At 44.1% G+C, this 19,288-nt stretch overlaps 2 protein-coding genes across 2 annotated transcripts in view; both read right to left on the bottom strand.

Moving 5' to 3' along the window:
* Nucleotides 1–838: 838 nt before the first annotated feature.
* Nucleotides 839–19,198, bottom strand: LOC116981841 (chromobox protein homolog 1-like; the record flags this gene model as incomplete). Its single annotated transcript, XM_033034973.1, has 3 exons — nt 839–2,806; nt 6,409–6,503; nt 19,007–19,198. Coding segments are annotated over 3 exons (417 nt in total), but the record flags the coding sequence as incomplete, so codon positions are not given.
* The window catches only part of LOC116981840 (chromobox protein homolog 1-like), a 41,177-nt gene continuing 22,727 nt past the window's right edge, over nt 839–19,288 (bottom strand). The window contains exon 6 of the mRNA XM_033034972.1: nt 839–1,713. The gene's annotated coding sequence lies outside the window, so the exon portion shown is untranslated. The remainder of the gene's footprint in view (nt 1,714–19,288) is intronic.

The raw sequence follows: 19,288 nt of genomic DNA, 5'->3' as shown, positions 1-19,288 counted from the left end.
TGACGTTTTGGATCGGGACCCTTAATCGAACATAATTGGTTGGTCTATGGTTCACATGCTTGATCAATGGTGTTTTAGCATTAATGTTTTATTATTAATGTTTAGTGTTTTTAGTCATTCGTAACTGTCACTGTATGTCACGTTGTTACTTGTGGGCGGAGCACCTTGTATGTGAATACTTGGCCAATAAACTTACTTACTTATGGTACTTGACTGCCCCAGAGCTCACCATCCTCGCCACCACCTCCCAGTTCAGACCCTCAGCATCTCAGACTAAGGATGATGCATCCCTGTGACTGGGAAATTGCAAACCAGGCTTTGGGTGAGGGGTAACTTTGCACCCTTAACTTTGGCGCAAAGGGTGCGAAATATTCTCACAGATGCTGCCTGACCCCCTGAGGTGTTTTTTGGGCATCAAATTAACAGCCAGAACCAGCAGCGGGGGAGGGGGTCCTTGTCTGCTTTTTAAACCCTCATCATAGCTCAGAATCACCCATGGCTCCTTCTCTGCTCATCCCATCTCCCCACATCAAGAGTTACAAAGATGAAGACTGCAGTAACAGGAAACACTGGACATTGGAGACCAGCTACAAGCAGAGATCGGACAAACCTGGATTGTTTTATCTCAATCACTGGGGGAGATCTGGTAGAGGTATATATAAATTATGAGGGGGCAGGGTAGACAGTCAGAACCTTTTTTACCCAGGGTGGAAATGTCAAAGGGTAGATGGTAGAACTATAAGGTGAGAGGCGCAACATTTAAAGAAGATGTTTAAAAAAGAAGTGAACACGCCCATACCCAGTGTGGATCATTTGTAAAGAGTAGAACACATTCAAAGCTGTTTTTTGGGTTTTATTACACAATATTTGCTCGCATGTTTAGTGACACACAGGGTGTAGGTGCAGTATCACAATACTCTAAGGATTCTACAAAAACAGATCCTTTAAAACCAGATCTCCCCTCTAAAAGACTACACTTGATGATTAAATGCAAGTCTGACAGAAGAGCTGCAATGTATGAAACCTATGAAAGTACTCCAATAACACATAAACTGTCAAAATCAATACCAGGTGTGTGAGAACAATGGATGGCTGAGACAGCCAGCTGGAGGAATCTCCTCCATGGCCCCCGCATACAGTACGTGGATTATATCAGATGCTGCCCACACTCCTCCCGTGAAAAAGTCAAACACAACTACTCCCCCTTGCGTGGCTTCCGTTCAGAGCAGACTATGGCAACCCTGCAGAGATCAGAGGGGCACTCCCTTTAGCTTGACCTGTGACTGTTACTGGCTTGGCTGAGTAGTAGTGGGCAAGGCAGGTTTCTCCAGCTTCCACGGGGGACAGAATGCCCTCTCATCATTGTCTACTGACACTGGGCTCAGCTGCCCCAGGGAGGGAGACACACACACCAATAAACCCACGCTGTGTTTGTTGCCTATACTCTTCCCGGGTAGGCTGAACATTGAACTAAAGAGGACGAGGAGGTGGTTTTCTCACTCGTTGACGATGCAATGGTTTTGCGGGATGGAATGAGAAGCTGCTGTCGTTGAGGGCAGCAGCCAGCATTGTGCGTGTGTCTGTGTGCGTGTGTGTATATCCAGCTCTGTACCTGTTCTGGTGTCGCTTCCCTCTGCCCGCTCTGTGCCACGTTTGGTGCCCAGCCTCGGCATTTCCCAGCTCACTGGTGGAGACGCAGTACCGCGGCATCACCTACATTCACAACCCGCCCCTAACCTAACCATAACGAGTAGAGAACACTGGAGAGGCAGAGATCAACACGTGGGACTGGGGGCTCAGAGGTAAAACTCCAATTGAGACAAATACCTTAAAACACTGACTCACTCACCTTGCCCGTTCACATAGCTGCAGAGCGAGGCACATGCCCAGGCACTGACAAGCAGAAGCCCATTGACTGCAGAGAATGAGTGAAGCAAGTCGCAGAGAGCAGTGTGGCTGTGGTGCCGACTGGCTCCAGTAACAGATGAAGGCCGTTAGCAGCCTGGGATTGTAACTACAGAATGAAGCCCTAACCCACTGTCTGTGTTTCTGCCTCCTCATTACCAAGTAAACAGCGCGGGCCCACCAGAAGCAAACTTTCACCAGAACGGAAACACCACTGCAGGATGGAGTGTTGGCCACCAAGCCTCCCACAGGTTGGTTGGAACAGCAATCGGTCCTGTGATCAGGCATTCATCAACTCACAGTAGAGTACCAGGGTGTTGCAGTGAGGAGGTGGCAGAGCAGTGGCTGGACACGCACACACATCGTAACACCCTCCCTCCCAGGCCCAGCCACACAATGAAAACAGTGCACTAAAAGAGGCTGTGAATTAAATCAGCACCTGCAGACTCCTTTTGCCTTCACGGGCTCAAACCCGATGCTATAAGCCAAGGCAACTAATCTACAACTCATTGGCTTCTACAATTAGTTGTTACCCCCAAAAACATGGAGAAAAATAAAACAGTGAAATTAAAAATGTCATGCTGGATTTGAAACACAACCTGCCCGGCCCCTGGCAGTCAGAGGCAATAAACCAGGTCCGAGAGGAGTTGAGAGAAGTATCACCCGGAGAACTTTACATCTGTACAACTGAAAACCATGTCTGCAAATGTCGGGATTATTTTCTCGTCGTGTAAAGTAGTAAATGGGAGGTGTGTGAGCCCCTCTGCTCCGTTACTTCTCCTCTACCTTGGTTGGATTGGAGTGCCACGTTAGACGCTCCTTGTAAAACGATTTGACCACCTGCGGGCACTTGACGTTGGCCTCCTTTGCCGGCACCAAGTCTGCCTCGTCCGAGTTTTTCCTGCACGGGGCAACAGAGGCCGTCGTTAGCAATTAGGCTGTGGGCCAGCATCAAAAATGTGTCTAGAATTTAACTTTCGTGACCCATGTCTTGGAACTACATGAAATTTTTCACAGATTTAGATAAAATATAATTGAGAAGGAAGTCATAACTCATCAGTACCAAAAGTTGCACATTAATTAATTAAACTAATTAGAAAATGAGATTGAAAAAGCGCCAACTAGTGTCCAATGCCCATATTACACCATGGGAGTAATTCCGTGCTGTGGTCTATTTAAACCATATGTTATACCACATACACATATATATATATACACATATACATACACGCACATATATATATATATATATACACATATATATGTATACATATATATATATATACACACACACACACCGGAAGTGGCGGCGGTGCCCCTGCTCACCTGCAGTCCGTCTGTCTTTTCTTTTTTTTTCTTTTGTCGTTGTTTTAGTTTATTTTACTTGTGTATGTGTGGTGGTGTGGGAGAAACATGTTTTTAGTCTCTTCTCTCAGGGGGGGATGCGACCTTTTCTTGTCGTATCCCCCGTCCCCGTCTCATTGTGCACTAAGGCCTAATCGCGGAGCTGGCGGCCTCCAACTGGGATCGACCTCAAAGCTCCGGAAGCAGAGCCAGGACTTTCCAACGCGGGGCTGGCCGACTCAGGGCTGTGGTGACGTTGCAGCGGCGGCCACTTCGGAGGCTCGGCCGCGGGCCCAGTGGACTACAACGTCGGGAGCTCGCAGGTCCCAGATTGGTGACTGATTCTCGGGAGCTCTCGCAACAACAGCTTCGTCTGCTGGACTAGAGGGTGGTAGCTTCGACTGGCCCGGGTCGCGGAGTTTGAACTGGCCCGTTCGCGGAGCTCGGATTTGGCCACGGGACTTACCATCACCCGGCGGGGGGGCCCAACATCGAAAGCCTGGATCGCCTCAACGCAGAGGGAGAACAAGGAGGGAAGAGATAAGGACTTTAAGACTTTTGCCTTCCATCACAGTGAGGTGTCTGGTAGACTCACTGTGGTGGATGTTAAACTGTGTTAAGTGTGTGTTCTGTTATTTTATTCTATGTCATGACTGCAAGGTATGCAATTTCGATCGGACTGAAATGTCTGAATGACAATAAAGGATACTTTGTACTTTACTTTATACACACACACACACATATATATATATACTAGACCAAGCGCAGACCCGTTGGGTCTGTTCCCTTAACGTGCGGTTGTGGGGGAGGCGGCATGCAGCATCACACACACTAACTACCCCCCCCCCCCGCACTCATGCTAATGGAGGGAAGGAGGGAAGAGAGAGAGAGGGGGGAGAGAGGGGGTGTGCTGAGAGGGCGGTGAGATGAGGGGCGGGGGAGAGGTGGGGAGCAGGGAGGGGGAGGGAGTAAGGGTGTGTGGAGGGGAGGGGGGTTTAGGGGAGGGACGGTGGGGGAGGGGATGGAGGGGGATAAAAAGAGGGGAGAGAGGAGAGGGGGGAGAGGGAGAGGGAGAGGGAGAGTGTCATTCAGAGCTCTGATTGAGGCAGACCACTTGCGGAGACTGATTGAGGCACACCACTTGCAGAGACTGATTGAGGCACACCACTTGCAGAGACTGAGGCACACCACTTCCTGGTTTTATAGTCCCTTCCCCTGCCTCCAGCGGGGGCAGCAGAGAGAATGGGGAATTTAGTAAAAACATTAATATCTCTGTCATATTTCATCGACGGGAAAAATCCTCGGCACACATACGGCGGAGGGGGGCTCTGAGCGAGGTGGCCCAAAATGACGGCCGTAGGTGGCGGCATTCTCTCGGAAATCGCAGCACAGAAAGCCAAAACCGGTCAAGAACATAGTTTTAGTAATATAGATATATATATATATATATATGACGTGAATATGATTGTAAACAAATATAATTATGCATAATTACGTAATATAAAAATTATATATTGAATATGTGAGTGTGTAATTTGAATGAGACTGCCACAGAGGTCCGGCTCCTGAACCAGCATAATTAATGCGTGAGGGCAGTTCTTGTGGGTTCCCCCGTTTACTGAACCCCACTGACTGCCTGTGGGCAGAGTGGGGGTCACGGCTATAGTGGGACTGGGGAAGTGCCAGGCTGGGGGAAGGCTAAGGCATCTTCCACTGACAGGAAAATGCCCCACCCCAATCCCAACTCAACCCCCTTCGAGAGCTGCCACGGCTGGAGCTGGAGGTGCATTGGGACCAGCTGCGGGCTCCATATGTGTGGCCCCACTGCACGTCCACCTCGGCCAGCATGCCCTTCTGGATTATCATGGTGATGATGGTGGGGAGCAGCACTGCCCTGAACGCAGCACGGGCTGCCTTCAGCACCGCCATAGCGCCGGCTCCGTCAGTCTGCCCGCTCGCTCGCTGTAACACCGGCCTACTGACAGCCCGATCGACCACGCAGCCCCCACCAACCATCCGACCACTCGCAGCACCCACCGGCCGTTCGACCACTCACAGCACCCACCGGCGGCCCGACCCGACAGTCCACTCTCACCACCCACCAGCGGCCCGACCGACCACTCTTACCACCCACCAGCAGTCCGACCCAACTCATGCCACCCACCGACGGTCAGACAGCTCGACTGATCCTCCACAGCCGACCGACCGACTGAATAACCGATTGACTAACTGACTGCGCTAACCCTAATCATAACCCTAGCTCTACATTTGTTATTGATCATTTTCATTTAACAGTTCTTATAAAGATAAATCAATCGAAAAACAAAATAATCTGCAAGGTTAGCATGACTTTTATCCCTTGGAAACCTTGTTATTGTTTTGATGTAATGAGGAGGCAGCCATGACCCCAGGGTCCTTGTTGCCTGGCGACCATAAAACAAAGCGCAGGATTGGTTAATTTGCGTCCCATCTCAATGTCAAACGTGCCCTGGGTGAGTGGAATGAGCTGCTGCATGGAGGAGGTAGTTGAAGCAGGGACTATCACAACGTTTAAGAAACATTTGGACAGGTACATGGATGGGACAGGTTTAGAGGGATATGGGCCAAACGCGAACAGGTGGAACTGGTGTAGATAGGGGATGTTGGCCGGTGTGGACAAGTTGCGTCGAGGGAAGTTTCCACGCTGTGTGAATCTAGTCAGGAGTCCAGAGTGTTTTATTGTCAAATGTCCCAAAGAGAATATACCAGGCAGATGGGATCAGTTTATCTTGGCATCATGTTGGGCACAGACATTTTGGGCTGAAGGGCCAGTTCCTGTGCTGTTCTATGTTCCATCATTGATGGCCACCCAGGTGTGTGATGGGGAGGGCGACATGGACAATTCAAGAGCTGGAGGATTGAATGGTGAAGAGCCTTGGTGCTGGTCTGATATTCCCAAAATTACTAAATTTCCCTAAAATTACCCGAAGACAGCCATAATTTCCAAATTTTGGGTAATTTCCTTCAAAGTGGAAACACTGTGTTCAGTCACCATCAGGTTGCTCGTTTGTTCAGCATAATCCGCCCCCCAGCCCGCACCACACAGCAAGCTCACTCAATCACTTCATCGCAGCAGGGTTATAGGTATGACAGAGATCGACTGTAATGCTGCAAACTCACCACTTCATGAGGAACATTAGCTTCCCCCTTGAATCTGTCGCCCCGATGATACACTCCGGTTCCAGCCCTCGGGAAAACCCTCTCAGCTTCTCCTGCTGCAAGAAAAACAAACGAGAACTCAATGGGCAGGGGTGTAGATCAAACAGTATTGCTGATTTGATCCGTGGCTGGTTTTGCTGCTGACTTGATCCGTCAGGTTTCCACACCACCATCTAGGGCATGTGGGCAGCCATGTTAATTAGTTCAACTTACGACTCCAAGCCTACAGTACTCATTTTGATGGTCTCTGCATGTATTCTAAGTACTTGTTATGATATATAACGACTGTATCAATAATACTTTGCACATGCTGTCGGAAGTGGGATTTCCATTTGTCTTTAGCTGTTATTTACAAGGCTTTTCATAGTCTCAGACATGGCTGAAGCTTTCCGAAAACCTGACCCACTTGTTTTTGATAGCAGAACCGGACAGCGGTGAGCGACAGTATGATTTGTTCATTGCTGCAACTGCTCATGACAAGCCGGCAATGATCCGTGCAAGCATGCTCCTTCACCTCGCAGGAGATGAAGCTCATGAACGAGCACAATAGTTTGTGTATGCTGAGGCAATAACTCATCAACCTACCGATGGTGGAGCGCCGATCGTGACCCCGACTGAGTCACCAGATGACCCGGAGTGTCTCAAGAGAAAGTTTAGACAATTGTGTGACCCTCAAGCTAATCCAGTCATCGAACGTTTGAAATTTTTTTCAAGATACCAGAATGAGGGTGAAACTATTGAATCGTTTGTGTGCGTTCTAAAAAAAGCTGCAGGAACTTGCAGATTGGCGATCTCAAAGACGAGTTTATTTGAGACCGGTTGGTGTGTGGTCTTCTTCATGACAAGCTAAGAAAGCTCGTCCGCGACCCTGCAATAACTCTGGATGGAACTTGTAGCAGTCTGTGAGAATTACAAGCTGTCAAGTCGCAATCCTCAAACGCTCAACCAAGCACAGTATTCCAACGTGGGAGTATAGTATATATTCCAGTATGGGGTTAATAGCGTGCTAGCTGCGTTTCCAAGGCAAAGAAGGCAGCAGCAAATAGCACTACAAGGTCAGTTTTGGAGCGCTCAGGCCTTATCTCCCAGTCAAGTATTAACAAGGCAGAGACAGTTTAATTATGCTGCGGCTCATTTTATTCAAGAATGTAATAACTGTAGTGGTGAGCACTTGGCTAAGAGAGAGAAGTGTCTTGCCTTTGGTCAAGTCTGCCATGGGTGCAAGAGGCGAAACCATTTCTGGAGATGTTGCAGATCCTGACCTAAGTGAAAGCAGCAAAACTGTTTGACTTACATCCCTCTTCTTAGGCTTTTTGCCCAGAGGGCAAACTTAAAGCATGCTGAAGCAATATGTATATTAAGCTATAAAATTAACTATCATCTACAGTAAAGCAATAAAGGATATATTGCAAGAAGGTATTTGAAGAAGGTACTCGAGCGTGCCAGGAAAGTGAACATAAAACTGTATCCCCAAAAATGTTGGTTCCGTGTTAACAAGGTGAGCTACGTGGGGCATATTTTCACGGCTGATGGTCTCAAGGCGGATCCGTCCAAGACTGTGGCTGTTAGCGAAATGTCCACATCCACTGATGTTGCAGGCGTGCAGAGATTTCTAGGCATGGTTAATTACCTCGTAAAATCCGTTCCCAACTTCAGCGAGATCTTGGGTCCCTTGCAGCAGCTTACTCACAAGAATACTGCCAGGACATGGCATCAACAGCAGCAGCATGCTTTTGTACACACTCAACCGTCAGATGTCGTGTCTACCTACTCTGGCTTCTAACAATGTCAATAAACCTGTCACTTTGACCTGTGATGCATCTCAGTACGGCCTCGGTGCAGCATGTCTGCAGGATGAGCAGCCTGTTGCTTATGCTTCCAGAACGATGACGGACACGGAGATGAAGTATGCTCAGATCAAGAAGGAATTACTGTCAGTGGTTTTTGCATGGGTTAAATTCAACGATTACATTTTTGGCAAGGCTGTTACCGCTGAGACCGACCACCAACCTTTGGTTACCATTTTAAGCAAGCCTATACATGCTGCTCCTGTGCGGTTGCAAAGAATGATGCTGCAGCTCCAGAAGTATGATATCTCTCTCACTTACAAGCAGTGTAAGCACATGTATCTGGCTGGCACCTTATGCCGTGATCCCAGGAGGTCGAGCGCCCAGCACACATTAGAAATACACTTTTGGGGACTTCCGGTGGCGCTATGCTGGAGTAGAGGCACGCGCCAGCTAGCTCCACGCTAAATCCGAATAAAAACGGGAGAAAAAACGGGATTGACCTGCAGAGAACTCACTGGCAGCCTGCATTGAGGGTGAGTGACGTCATCAGACCGCGACTCCGGTGGTTTAATGTCGTTACAACGTACTCCCCCAAAAGGACAGGCAAGGAAAACTGGTAAGACTAAACCACCGGTGGAAGAAGTAGGCCCGACTGAAGCCTCGGCTCAATTTAAGCGTCGTCCCAGGACGCTGAGCTTCAAAACAGGTCCAGAAGACAAAGACTAAAAAAGTTGAAATGGAGGACCTTCGTACTTTTATTTCAAGAGCAACTGTAAGTATAAGAGAAGAACTGGAACATTTTAAAGAAGAAATGAATTTTAAAGAAGAATTGAATTTTTTTTAAGAAGAAATCACTGCTTCTGTTCATGAGGAATTGTATACAGGTACCTGTAAGGAAGAAATGTCTGAAAAATGTAATCAACAAATCGAAGAGGTAAATGCTAAAATTAATTTGATGGAATACAACTTTAACTCTAGGTTGGATCCCATTATCGATACAGTAAATCAACACACTGCAGCCATAACTGAATTAGAGTCAATTGCCGATGCAAGTGCTGAAACTACAAAAAGAATTCTCTCGGAGACTAAGCGTTTAACAGACTTATTGAATAAAGTGACTGAAAAATGTATTGACTTGGAGGGACGTCAGAAACGCCAGAATCTAAGAATTGTTGATGTTAAAGAGGGCAAAGAGGGAAATAAAACCTCCGTGACTTTGCTGCAGACTTATTACAAAAAGTTTAAAATTTAGTTCAAAAGCCGGGCACACGGAGCACCGAGACCTCGCCCAAGTGCGAGCGCCCCCCCCCCCCAAGACAACTGATATTGAAGGTGAAATATGACCATGTTTTGGATGACATCATAAAAAAAAATTGCTGGCAACAGAAATATCTTATTTAGAGACTATCCGGCAGAGGTCGCTAGGAGGAGAACGCTTTTCAATGAGACGAGGAATCCTTAAGAAGATACCAAATCTGAGATGTACCCTGCAAAACAGAGTCACCGACAAGCAGAAGGAACATTTCTTCACCGATTACAAGAAGGCATTGGAGTTCGCCCAGGATATTGAGAATTCGACTGATGATTGAACATTATCCCCATGATGTCATTACCTTGCAGAGAACAAATGGAACTTTAAATTGTTATACTTAAGGACTAATGATAGTTGATAATATTTGAGCAAGTTTTCTTGCTATTGATTTACAACCCTTATCATTTAGTACTAATTATTACTATTATTAACAATATTTACTTAGAATTAGTTATAAATAAGAACTGTAAATAAGGTTTGATTTAGGTATTTTATTAATAAAATTTGTTTTTTTAAATATTTGACTAATATTTGATTAAAAACATTTTAGGAGAATATTAATTTTCTACTACTGGATTACAAATTCTTTGGACCTAAAAATGTTTTTCCCCCTTCCCCTTTTATAAATTGTTTTTATTGAAATGTTCTTTTTTTATTAAAGCACGGAGCATGTATTAATTTTTTTTTTAAGGTTACGGAAGTCTTTAGATGGTTAGCCACACTAGTGTGGCTATCACTAACAACACTGATTGTAGATGTAGTTTTTTCCTTTTCTTTGCACTCTTCTAACCATCTATTTTTCCACTTTTTTTACTCTTCATTTAATTACAACTTTAATATTAAATTCAATTATACATTTTTTTTAAGGAGATATGTTCGGGATGAAGACTTATTAAATCTAAAATTCATCTATCCTGTGTTCGGGTGGAATGTCGGGTTTAGTGTGTTGAACCATCTGCTCTTTTATAGACCACCCTACCTATAAGATGCAAGATGTTAATATGAAAATTGGGGGTGAAGGAATTACATTCTGTAGTTGGAACGTAAAGGGTATTAATGAACCAATCAAGCGAGGTAAAGTATTAGCACATTTAAAATCACTCAAATATATCACTGATATAATGTTTCTTCAAGAAACTCACCTTAAAAATGAAGCGCAACATAGATTGAAAGCAAAATGGATTGACAAAACGTATCACTCCTCATTCTCTCATAAGTCTAGAGGGGTTGCTATTCTAATCCGCAAGGGTATACCTTTTAAACATATATCAACTATTGCGGATATCGATGGTAGATATATTATACTGGTGGGTGAATTATATTTTTAAAAAGTGATCCTTCTTAACGTTTATGGACCAAATTTTGACAGCCCATTGTTTTTCAAGAAAACACTTAATACTATTCCGGAACTTACACAACATAATTTGATAATTGGTGGAGACTTAAATTGTACATTAGATTCTTATCTAGATAGATCATCAAGACAAAGGAAAATAAAATCATAGGCAAGTGAATTATTAAATTCATACATTAATACTACTAACATCAAAGATGTCTGGAGAATCGAAAACCCATCTGGACAAGAATATTCATTTTACTCACCGGTACATAAAACTTATTCAAGAATAGACTACTTTTTAGTAGACTCTAAACTCATCCCATTTACTTATAATTCGAAATATCATAATATTATAATTTCAGATCATGCACCTTTAACATTCATGATTAAACTAAATGGAATGACCGAGAAGCAGACACAATGGAGACTTAACCCTCAAATTTTAAATGATAAAGCATGCCACAAATATCTTATTACACAGATTAATATGTTTTTCGAGTCGAATGACTGCCCTGAAACATCTGTCTCCCTTCTCTGGGAAACATTCAAAGCATTTGTACGAGAAGCGTTAATCTCCTCACAAGCCTTTCATAATAAAAAGAATCGTGCTAAACAACATGTATTGGAAATGGAAATAAGGCAATTAGATATACGAATGCGGCCGCCCCCTCTATGATAAAACATAATAAAATCGCTGCACTTAAATAAAAGTTAAATCAAATATATTCAGATCAAATCATAAAACTTTATCAACACACTAAACAACTACAATTTTTGAATTTGGTGATAAACCACAAAAACTATTAGCTCGTCAACTTCGTAAACTGGATGGGGAAAAAACAATTCATAAAATTAGATCAGATACGGGAGAAACACTAACATTGCCCAAGGATATCAATGACAGATTTTTACAATATTATCAAACACTTTATTCAACCAAAACGACAGAGTGTCCTGCAAGAATGGAAACATCTTTACAGAAATGTAATCTTACAGGCTTAGATCTAAAAGAGAAGGAATTATTAGGTGCTGAAATATCAGTAAAATATATTGAAGAGTCCATTAGATCTTTGAAAAACGGAGAGGCCGCAGGCCCTGATGGCTTAAACTCTGAATTTTATAAAAAATTTCATGATCTGATTTCTCCATGCCTACAGACATTATATAATTACGCTTTTACACAACAGAAACTTTAAATGAATCAACAATAACACATACCAAAAACGGATAAGGACCTTGAGGATCCAGGTTCATATAGAGCAATTGCTCTTTTAAACACTGATCAGAAGATATTAACTAAAATTTTAGCCCATAGATTAAGTTTAGTGATTCATAAATTAATACATCCCGATCAAACAGGTTTTATCCCAAAACGTTATTCATTTTATAATCTGACGATTATTTAACATTATATATTCAAATAGAATAGCTAATGTAGATTTAGCAGTCATCTCGTTTAGATGCTGAAAAAGCATTTGATCAGGTGGAATGGCCCCATATATTTTCGGTGATGGAAAATTTTCAACTGGGTAAGAAGTTTTGTACATGGGTTGAACTCCTATATACTAACCCAACAGCTAGAATATTGACAAATCAAATGTTATCACCCAAATTTAATTTATCTACAGGTTGTAGACAAGGATGCCCATTATCTCCATTGATATTCGCCTTAGCTATTGAACCACTGGTAGAAAGTGTTACAGAGTCCATCCAGAAATCTATGGGTATAATACTAAAGATAGTTAATAAAATTTCTTTATACGCAGATGATGTATTGCTATACACTACAAACCCAGAAACTAGCATTTCAAACTCGCTCGCTAAATCTTATAACTCAATTTGGCTCACTTTCAGGATATAGAATTAATTGGAACAAAAGTGAAATTATGCCAATAACGGAACTTAACCTACATACATTGCAACAATCTCCTTTTAAAATAGTCTACAAAAATTTAAATATCTAGGAATTTATGTGACTAAGAAATATACTTCTTTATTTAAATTAAAATTTCTCCCTTTACTTAATAAACTGCATAAGAATATTCAGTATTGGAAAACACTTCCTATCTCAATGCTCGGTAGAATTAATGCCATAAAAATGATTTTCCTTCCACAATTACTGTACCTTTTTCAATCAATTCCGATATATCTCCCCAAATTTTTTTTTAAAGTTGATTCTATTGTTACAAGTTGTACTTGGGATTATAAGAACCATAGAATAAGTAAAACAAATTATGTGAATCCAAGATGAATGGAGGATTAGTTTTACCAAATTTTTAATTTTATTTTTGGGCAGTTAATATTAAAAATATGAACTTCTGGTTGGAAGATATGGATCAACAACCAAGTTGGTTAAAGATGGAAAAGGAAGATTGATTACCCTTTGAAATTGGCTCGATTTTGTTAGCTCCCACAAAACTGAATTTAAAAAACTTATAGTGAAAATCCTATAATATATAGTGGTATACGAACTTGGAAACAATTAAAAATGACTTTAAAATTGGATAATTTATCACTCCTTCTCCCCATTGTAAATAATCCTTCATTTAAACCTTCTGTGTTGGATAAAGGTTTTGTACAATGGAAAAATTATGGAATGAAAAAGGTGGGACTGTAGCGGCACCATACGTGGTGAATAAAGGTGAGACGTCAGTCCGGTTCAAAGAGTCATTTATTCAGTGGTGACACATTAGGTGGTGCGCTAACTATAATACAAGATTCAAGATATATTTAATTGTCACATGTGCCAGATGGCACAGTGAAATAAAATTCCCATACAGCCATACAATAAAAATAAAGAACACAACACACTATAGAATTTAACATAAAACATCCCCACACAGCAGAATCAAAGTTTCCCACTGTGTGGGAAGGCACCAAAGTCAGTCTCTTCCTCCACTGTTCCCCGTGGTCAGGGCCTCCCCGTGCCCGCAGTTGCAGCTACGGGCGGCCCGATGTCCAGGACCGCTCGCCGGGGTGATACAAGTCCGACGTTGGGGCTGCGGGACGTTCTCAGCGGCGTGGACACAGTCGGCCCCCTCCTACTGGAGTCGGCGGCTTCCAAAGTCCGCAGGCCGTGCCGGGTGGAGACTGCTGCTGTGGACCCTCTGCAAGGCACCCCAGGACTCCACGATGTTGTTCAGCGCCGCCCGCGTTGGAAGCTCTCCGCACCAGAGCTCCACGATGTTGGAGCAACGGCCCAACGCTCCGGAGCTCCAAACGGCGACCCAGGTAGGCATCGCCCGCTCCGCGGTGACTCCAGCGCTGCGCCGCCGCTGTAGCAGCCCTGGTCCGGTTCCCGGCAGGAAAGGCCGCTCCGATCCAGCTGGTAGGCCGCGAGGTGGGAGACGAGGACGCGACTCGGAGAAATAGTCGCGTCCCCGCCAGGAAGAGACTGGGAGACGGTGTCCCCCTTACCCTGCCCCACTCCCCCACATAGAAAAGTTAAAGTTCCCCCCTAAAACAGACTTTGGACTAAATGAAAATTTTAAAAAAGATAGAAATGACAGACAGGCTGTAGGCAGAGGCTGCTGCCAGTGCAGCGCCCCTAGAGGATGTTGCTGTAGCTGAGCGAGGTTGTTCACTCGGGCTCAGCTACCTGTCGACTCAAGGTCTCACGGTGAGAGACTTTAAGTACCAGGACACTCCCCCTAGCCATGATGTCACGTGCCCGCCCTCGTATCTCCTGATGAGGGTTCGAGCATGAGTGGCCCGTGTTTAGGCTGACGCCACAGGACGTCTTTACAGAAAAGGTACATTTTCGTAGTTGTGCGGCCGCTTGCTTCAGGAGGCCGCGGCGGCCATTTTGCCGTCCGGCTGAAGCGGCATTCACCAGCGATTCAATCCCTGGGCCGGACAGGCAGCCAGCGCCCAGGGATCTTCAGAGTCCATGCCGGTAAGGGTGTCTTCGGCAGGCACCCCAGGTAAGCCCACCCTATCGGGTGGCTAGGCCCTGGGCGGCGGCCGGCCTGTTGCGGTGCCGGGTCTGCCGGTGAGGTGCAGGGTGTGGAGCTGTGGCCGCGGCGAGGCCTGTTGCGGTGCAGGTGAGGTGAGGCCGGGGCAGGGCCTGGAGCCGTGTCTGCGGGGAGGCCCGGTGCGGTGCAGGGTGTCGGCCTAGCCCGTTGCCGGGAGCGGGAGGAGCGGCAGTTACTCTCTCTCTGCTCCCAGGGCCGTCGGGCATGTCGGCGTTGCTGTGGGCAGGAGGCTGCTACCCTCGCAGCTCCTGCAGCAGCTGGTGCAGCAGCGACGGCTGGTAATACCTCTCCACTCCGGTGGTCGGCTCCGGGCAGGTCATGTGGGGGAGCTCGGTGGCCGTCACACAAGGCGGCCTGCCCCGTTGCCGGGAGCGGGAGAGCGGAAGCAGCGGCGGCTTCTCAGCTCCGGTGAGCAGCAGCTGGTGGGGAAGAGCCGGCATACCTCACTGCAGGGCCGGGTTGGCTGCAGCGTCGTTCTGCAGGACTGGGCAGCCGGCTGCAGACATCAGGTCACCCGAGGCTGCGTGCTTCAGGAGAGTCCCAATTCCAATTTGGACAGTCGGGGGTCACCAGTGTAGCGGCACCATACGTGGTGAATAAAGGTGAGATGTCAGGCCGGTTCAACGAGTCGTTTATTCAGTGGTGACACGTTAGGTGGTGCGCTAACTATAATACAATGTTGCTGTAGCTGAGCGAGGTTGTTCACTCGGGCTCAGCTACCTGTCGACTCCTCATGGTCTCGCGGTGGGAGACCTTAAGTACCAGGACACTCCCTCTAGCCCATGACGTCACGTGCCCGCCCTCATATCTCCTGACGAGGGTTCGAGCATGAGTGGCCCGTGTTTAGGCTGACGCCACAGGACGTCTTTACAGAAAAGGTATTTTTCTTTCATTTCAGGAGTTACAACAGAATTCTGGATTACCTTCAAATAATGTTTTTTAGATATTTACAACTTAGACATTATGTTAAGTCACATACACAAGAATATAGAACTAGGGAGCCTTGATGAATGTTTGAATAAACATCCTAACACAGATAAATTAATATCTCACATTTATAATATTCTTTTAGATAGTGAGGTCCCATCGACGGAATTATATAGACAAACATGGGAAAATGAAATAGCTCAACCCATAATGAAAGATATATGGGATGAAAGTCTACAACATATACATCAATGCTCGTTAAAGACCAGACACTCTTTAATACAATTTAAAGTACTACATAGACTGCACTATTCTAAAACAAAATTAAATAGAATCTTTCCAAATATTTCTCCTATCTGTGACAAATGTCAATATTCAGAAGCTAATTTAACTCATATTTCTGGACGGATATTTTAAAAATTATTTCTGAAGTTGTTAATATCCAATTGGATCCGGACACAAAACTAATAATATTAGGAATATCAGAACAAAGCCTAAAACTTACAACAAGCCAAATAAATTTCCTTGATTATGGTATAATTGGGAAAAAATGAATATTACAATTTTGGAAAACCCAACAACCCCCACAATTTAGGTATGTTGTAAACGTACCTGAAGCGTCGCTGAAAATCTGTCCTAGCCCGTGTGCGCGATTTTGGCGCCGTTTAGAGGGGGGCGGGTTTAAAACGCGATTTTCCCTAGGCTGTTCAAATCGAGGATGTTCAGCCTAGTTAATTATTAACGAAAAATCGTTGGGAGATTCCGTCGCTTGAGCTATTTTTAGTTTTAAGGGGTTTATTTACTTGTTATAGTAGGTTAAAAATTAACCTCTAAACCCGCGACCGCCGACAACGGGCCGGATCTCATACAGGGGACAACGGAAGATAGGTTGTTTATTTTTACGTTAAAAAGGGCTTCTTAAGATCCCTTTATACAAAATTTAATGTTGCGAGTAGCTAATTTGGGGCCCATTATATCCCGCAGTATTTTTCTGGGCATTTGGGGGCACAAATCTACCGCAATGTGAACGTTCTAAACCAGCGCATTCCACAGGATTCCCCACTCGAAAGCTGATTTAAATGCCATTAATTTATAGCAATTGAACTAAATTCCTTCCATTTGGCCTATAAATTAATGTCAAATATTTAAAAATCATGTTTTATTGTGAATTCTTTGTGAATATTATTTGGACACTTAGGCTATTTAAAAATGTTAATCTTTTCTTAAGAAATGGATAGATGTTTAGATCTAGTAATTGAAGTTTGGAATTAGCTACAAATGGGTAACTAACTAACTATATGCTTTAATTTCAGGTTATCCAAGTAAGATTATTTTATATTTGTTTCAGAATGCTTCAATCTATGATAACTGAAAATTTCATTCAGTTCTCTTAATTTTTAAGAAAGTTATGGGCTTTTGACTGTCCACGATCACAGCTTTTTGTTATGTCCATAGAAAATCAATAGGGAACAAGATGCTAATTTCCGAGTATGAAAATGGCCATAACGTTTTTAATACTTGAGATATGAAAGTGAATTAGGTGTCAAATTAAACTTATTTTTATGCTTTATCTGATGGGATAAATTGCAGACTTGATTTTTAAAATTTCAAAATTTTGTAACATTGCTACACAATTAAACATTTTAATTGTGTAGCAATGTTACAAAATTTTGAAATTTTAAAAATTGATTATGGAGATGTCTGAGACCTTACACTTGGAAAAAAATAGACTTGTCTTAATTGACAAACCAGAATTATTTGCTAGAATATGGTCTCTTTATTGATGTTCTGAAAGGGTAAATTAGTCCGGCACGGAAGCCTGACTGAAACTTGAATCCAGGATTGGATGAATAATTACACTTTATAATCTACTTTCCTATCTCCAAAATTGTGTTATTGGTAATTTATTTTATTTTTTCTCTTTTTCCTCCCTCCTGTCTTTCTATAGCTCTATCTTTCAAAAAATCTATTAAAAAAATAAACAAATAGAAGCTGTGTTAATATGTAATTGATAAACAAATTGTGTTTTGGTTATGATATGTATATGCTTCTAATAAAAATATTTATTAAAAAAACAGAAATAGACACTTTTGATGTTACTTATATTACTTGCAATATATCTTCATTGCTTTTATAGCTTTATATACATTACGTCTGCATGCTTTATGTTTGCCCTTTGGGCAAAAAGCCTAAGAAGGGGGGTGCAGATCAAACAGTATTGCTGATTTGATCCGTGTCTGGTTTTGCTGCTGACCTGATCCATAATCCATGTCAGGTTTCCACACTACCACCTCGGGCATGCTAGTTAGTTCAACTTACGACTCCGAGCCTACAGTATTCATTTTGATGGTCTCTGTATGTATTCTAATTAAAGTACATGTTATGATATGTAATGACTCTGTATCAATAGTACTTTGCACAAGGGGGAATCGGTGAGCATGGGCAATCTGACCACCTCCCCAAGCACGGAATCCAGGCAAGCCAATACAGGGAAGATAGACACAAAACGCTGCAGTAACTCAGCGGGACAGGCAGAATCTTTGGCGAGAAGGAATGGGGTAACATTTCGGGTTGAGAACATTCTCAGTCTGAAGAAGGGTCTCGACCCAAAACGTCAACCATTCCTTCTCACACAGATGCTGCCTGTCCCGCTGAGTTACTCCAGCATTTTGTTTCTATCTTCGGTGTAAACCAGCATCTGCAGTTCTTTCTACACAAGCCAATACATGAGACGGGGTCCCTCCATACTGGCTGCATAGAGCATACAATGTTCAACTTGGAGCCTTGGCTGCAGCTCTGGTCACCAGACTGTAGGAAAGCTCCCTCGACTTCATCTACACCATCTAAGAATAAGGGGTCGGCCATTTAGGACTGAGATGAGGAAAAACCTTTTCACCCAGAGAGTTGTGAGTCTGTGGAATTCTCTGCCACAGAAGGCAGTGGAGGCCAATTCACTGGATGTATTCAAGAGAGAGTTAGATATCGCTCTTAGGGCTAACGGAATAAAGGGATATGGGGAGAAAGCAGGAACGGGGTACTGAATTTGGATGATCAGCCATATTGAATGGCGATGCTGGCTCAAAGGGCTGAATGGTCTTCTCCTGCACCTATTTTCTATGTTTCTATTCCCCTCACCTGCCCCTCCCTCAGGAAAGCTTCCTCTGGGACTGACCACAGGTTGTGTTGGTCACCCGCTGTGGCAGCACCCTTCACTGACCTCCTCCCTCTTCTTCTTGTTTTTATTTTCCTCTGTTTCCGTATCAGACACTGCTTTCCGCTTTGGTCCCTCTGTTTTATCCACGCCATCGTGTGCTATTTTCTGGGACTGCAGGAATTCTGCGATGAGGTCAGGGCAGTCCAGGTTTTCCTCCGGCTCCCACGTGTTGTCATCACTGCAAAATAATTCCAGTCACTGAATACCGACACTTGGACCTGAATCATTTAGTTCATCAACAGCAACCGCTGAGCTGTGAGCTACTGGAACAGCTTCCAGTCCAAT

Source organism: Amblyraja radiata, chromosome 16, assembly GCF_010909765.2.
Source record: "Amblyraja radiata isolate CabotCenter1 chromosome 16, sAmbRad1.1.pri, whole genome shotgun sequence".
Classification (NCBI taxonomy): domain Eukaryota; kingdom Metazoa; phylum Chordata; class Chondrichthyes; order Rajiformes; family Rajidae; genus Amblyraja; species Amblyraja radiata.
Note: the sequence above shows the minus strand (reverse complement) of the source record. Positions and strands in the feature narration are given on the sequence as shown.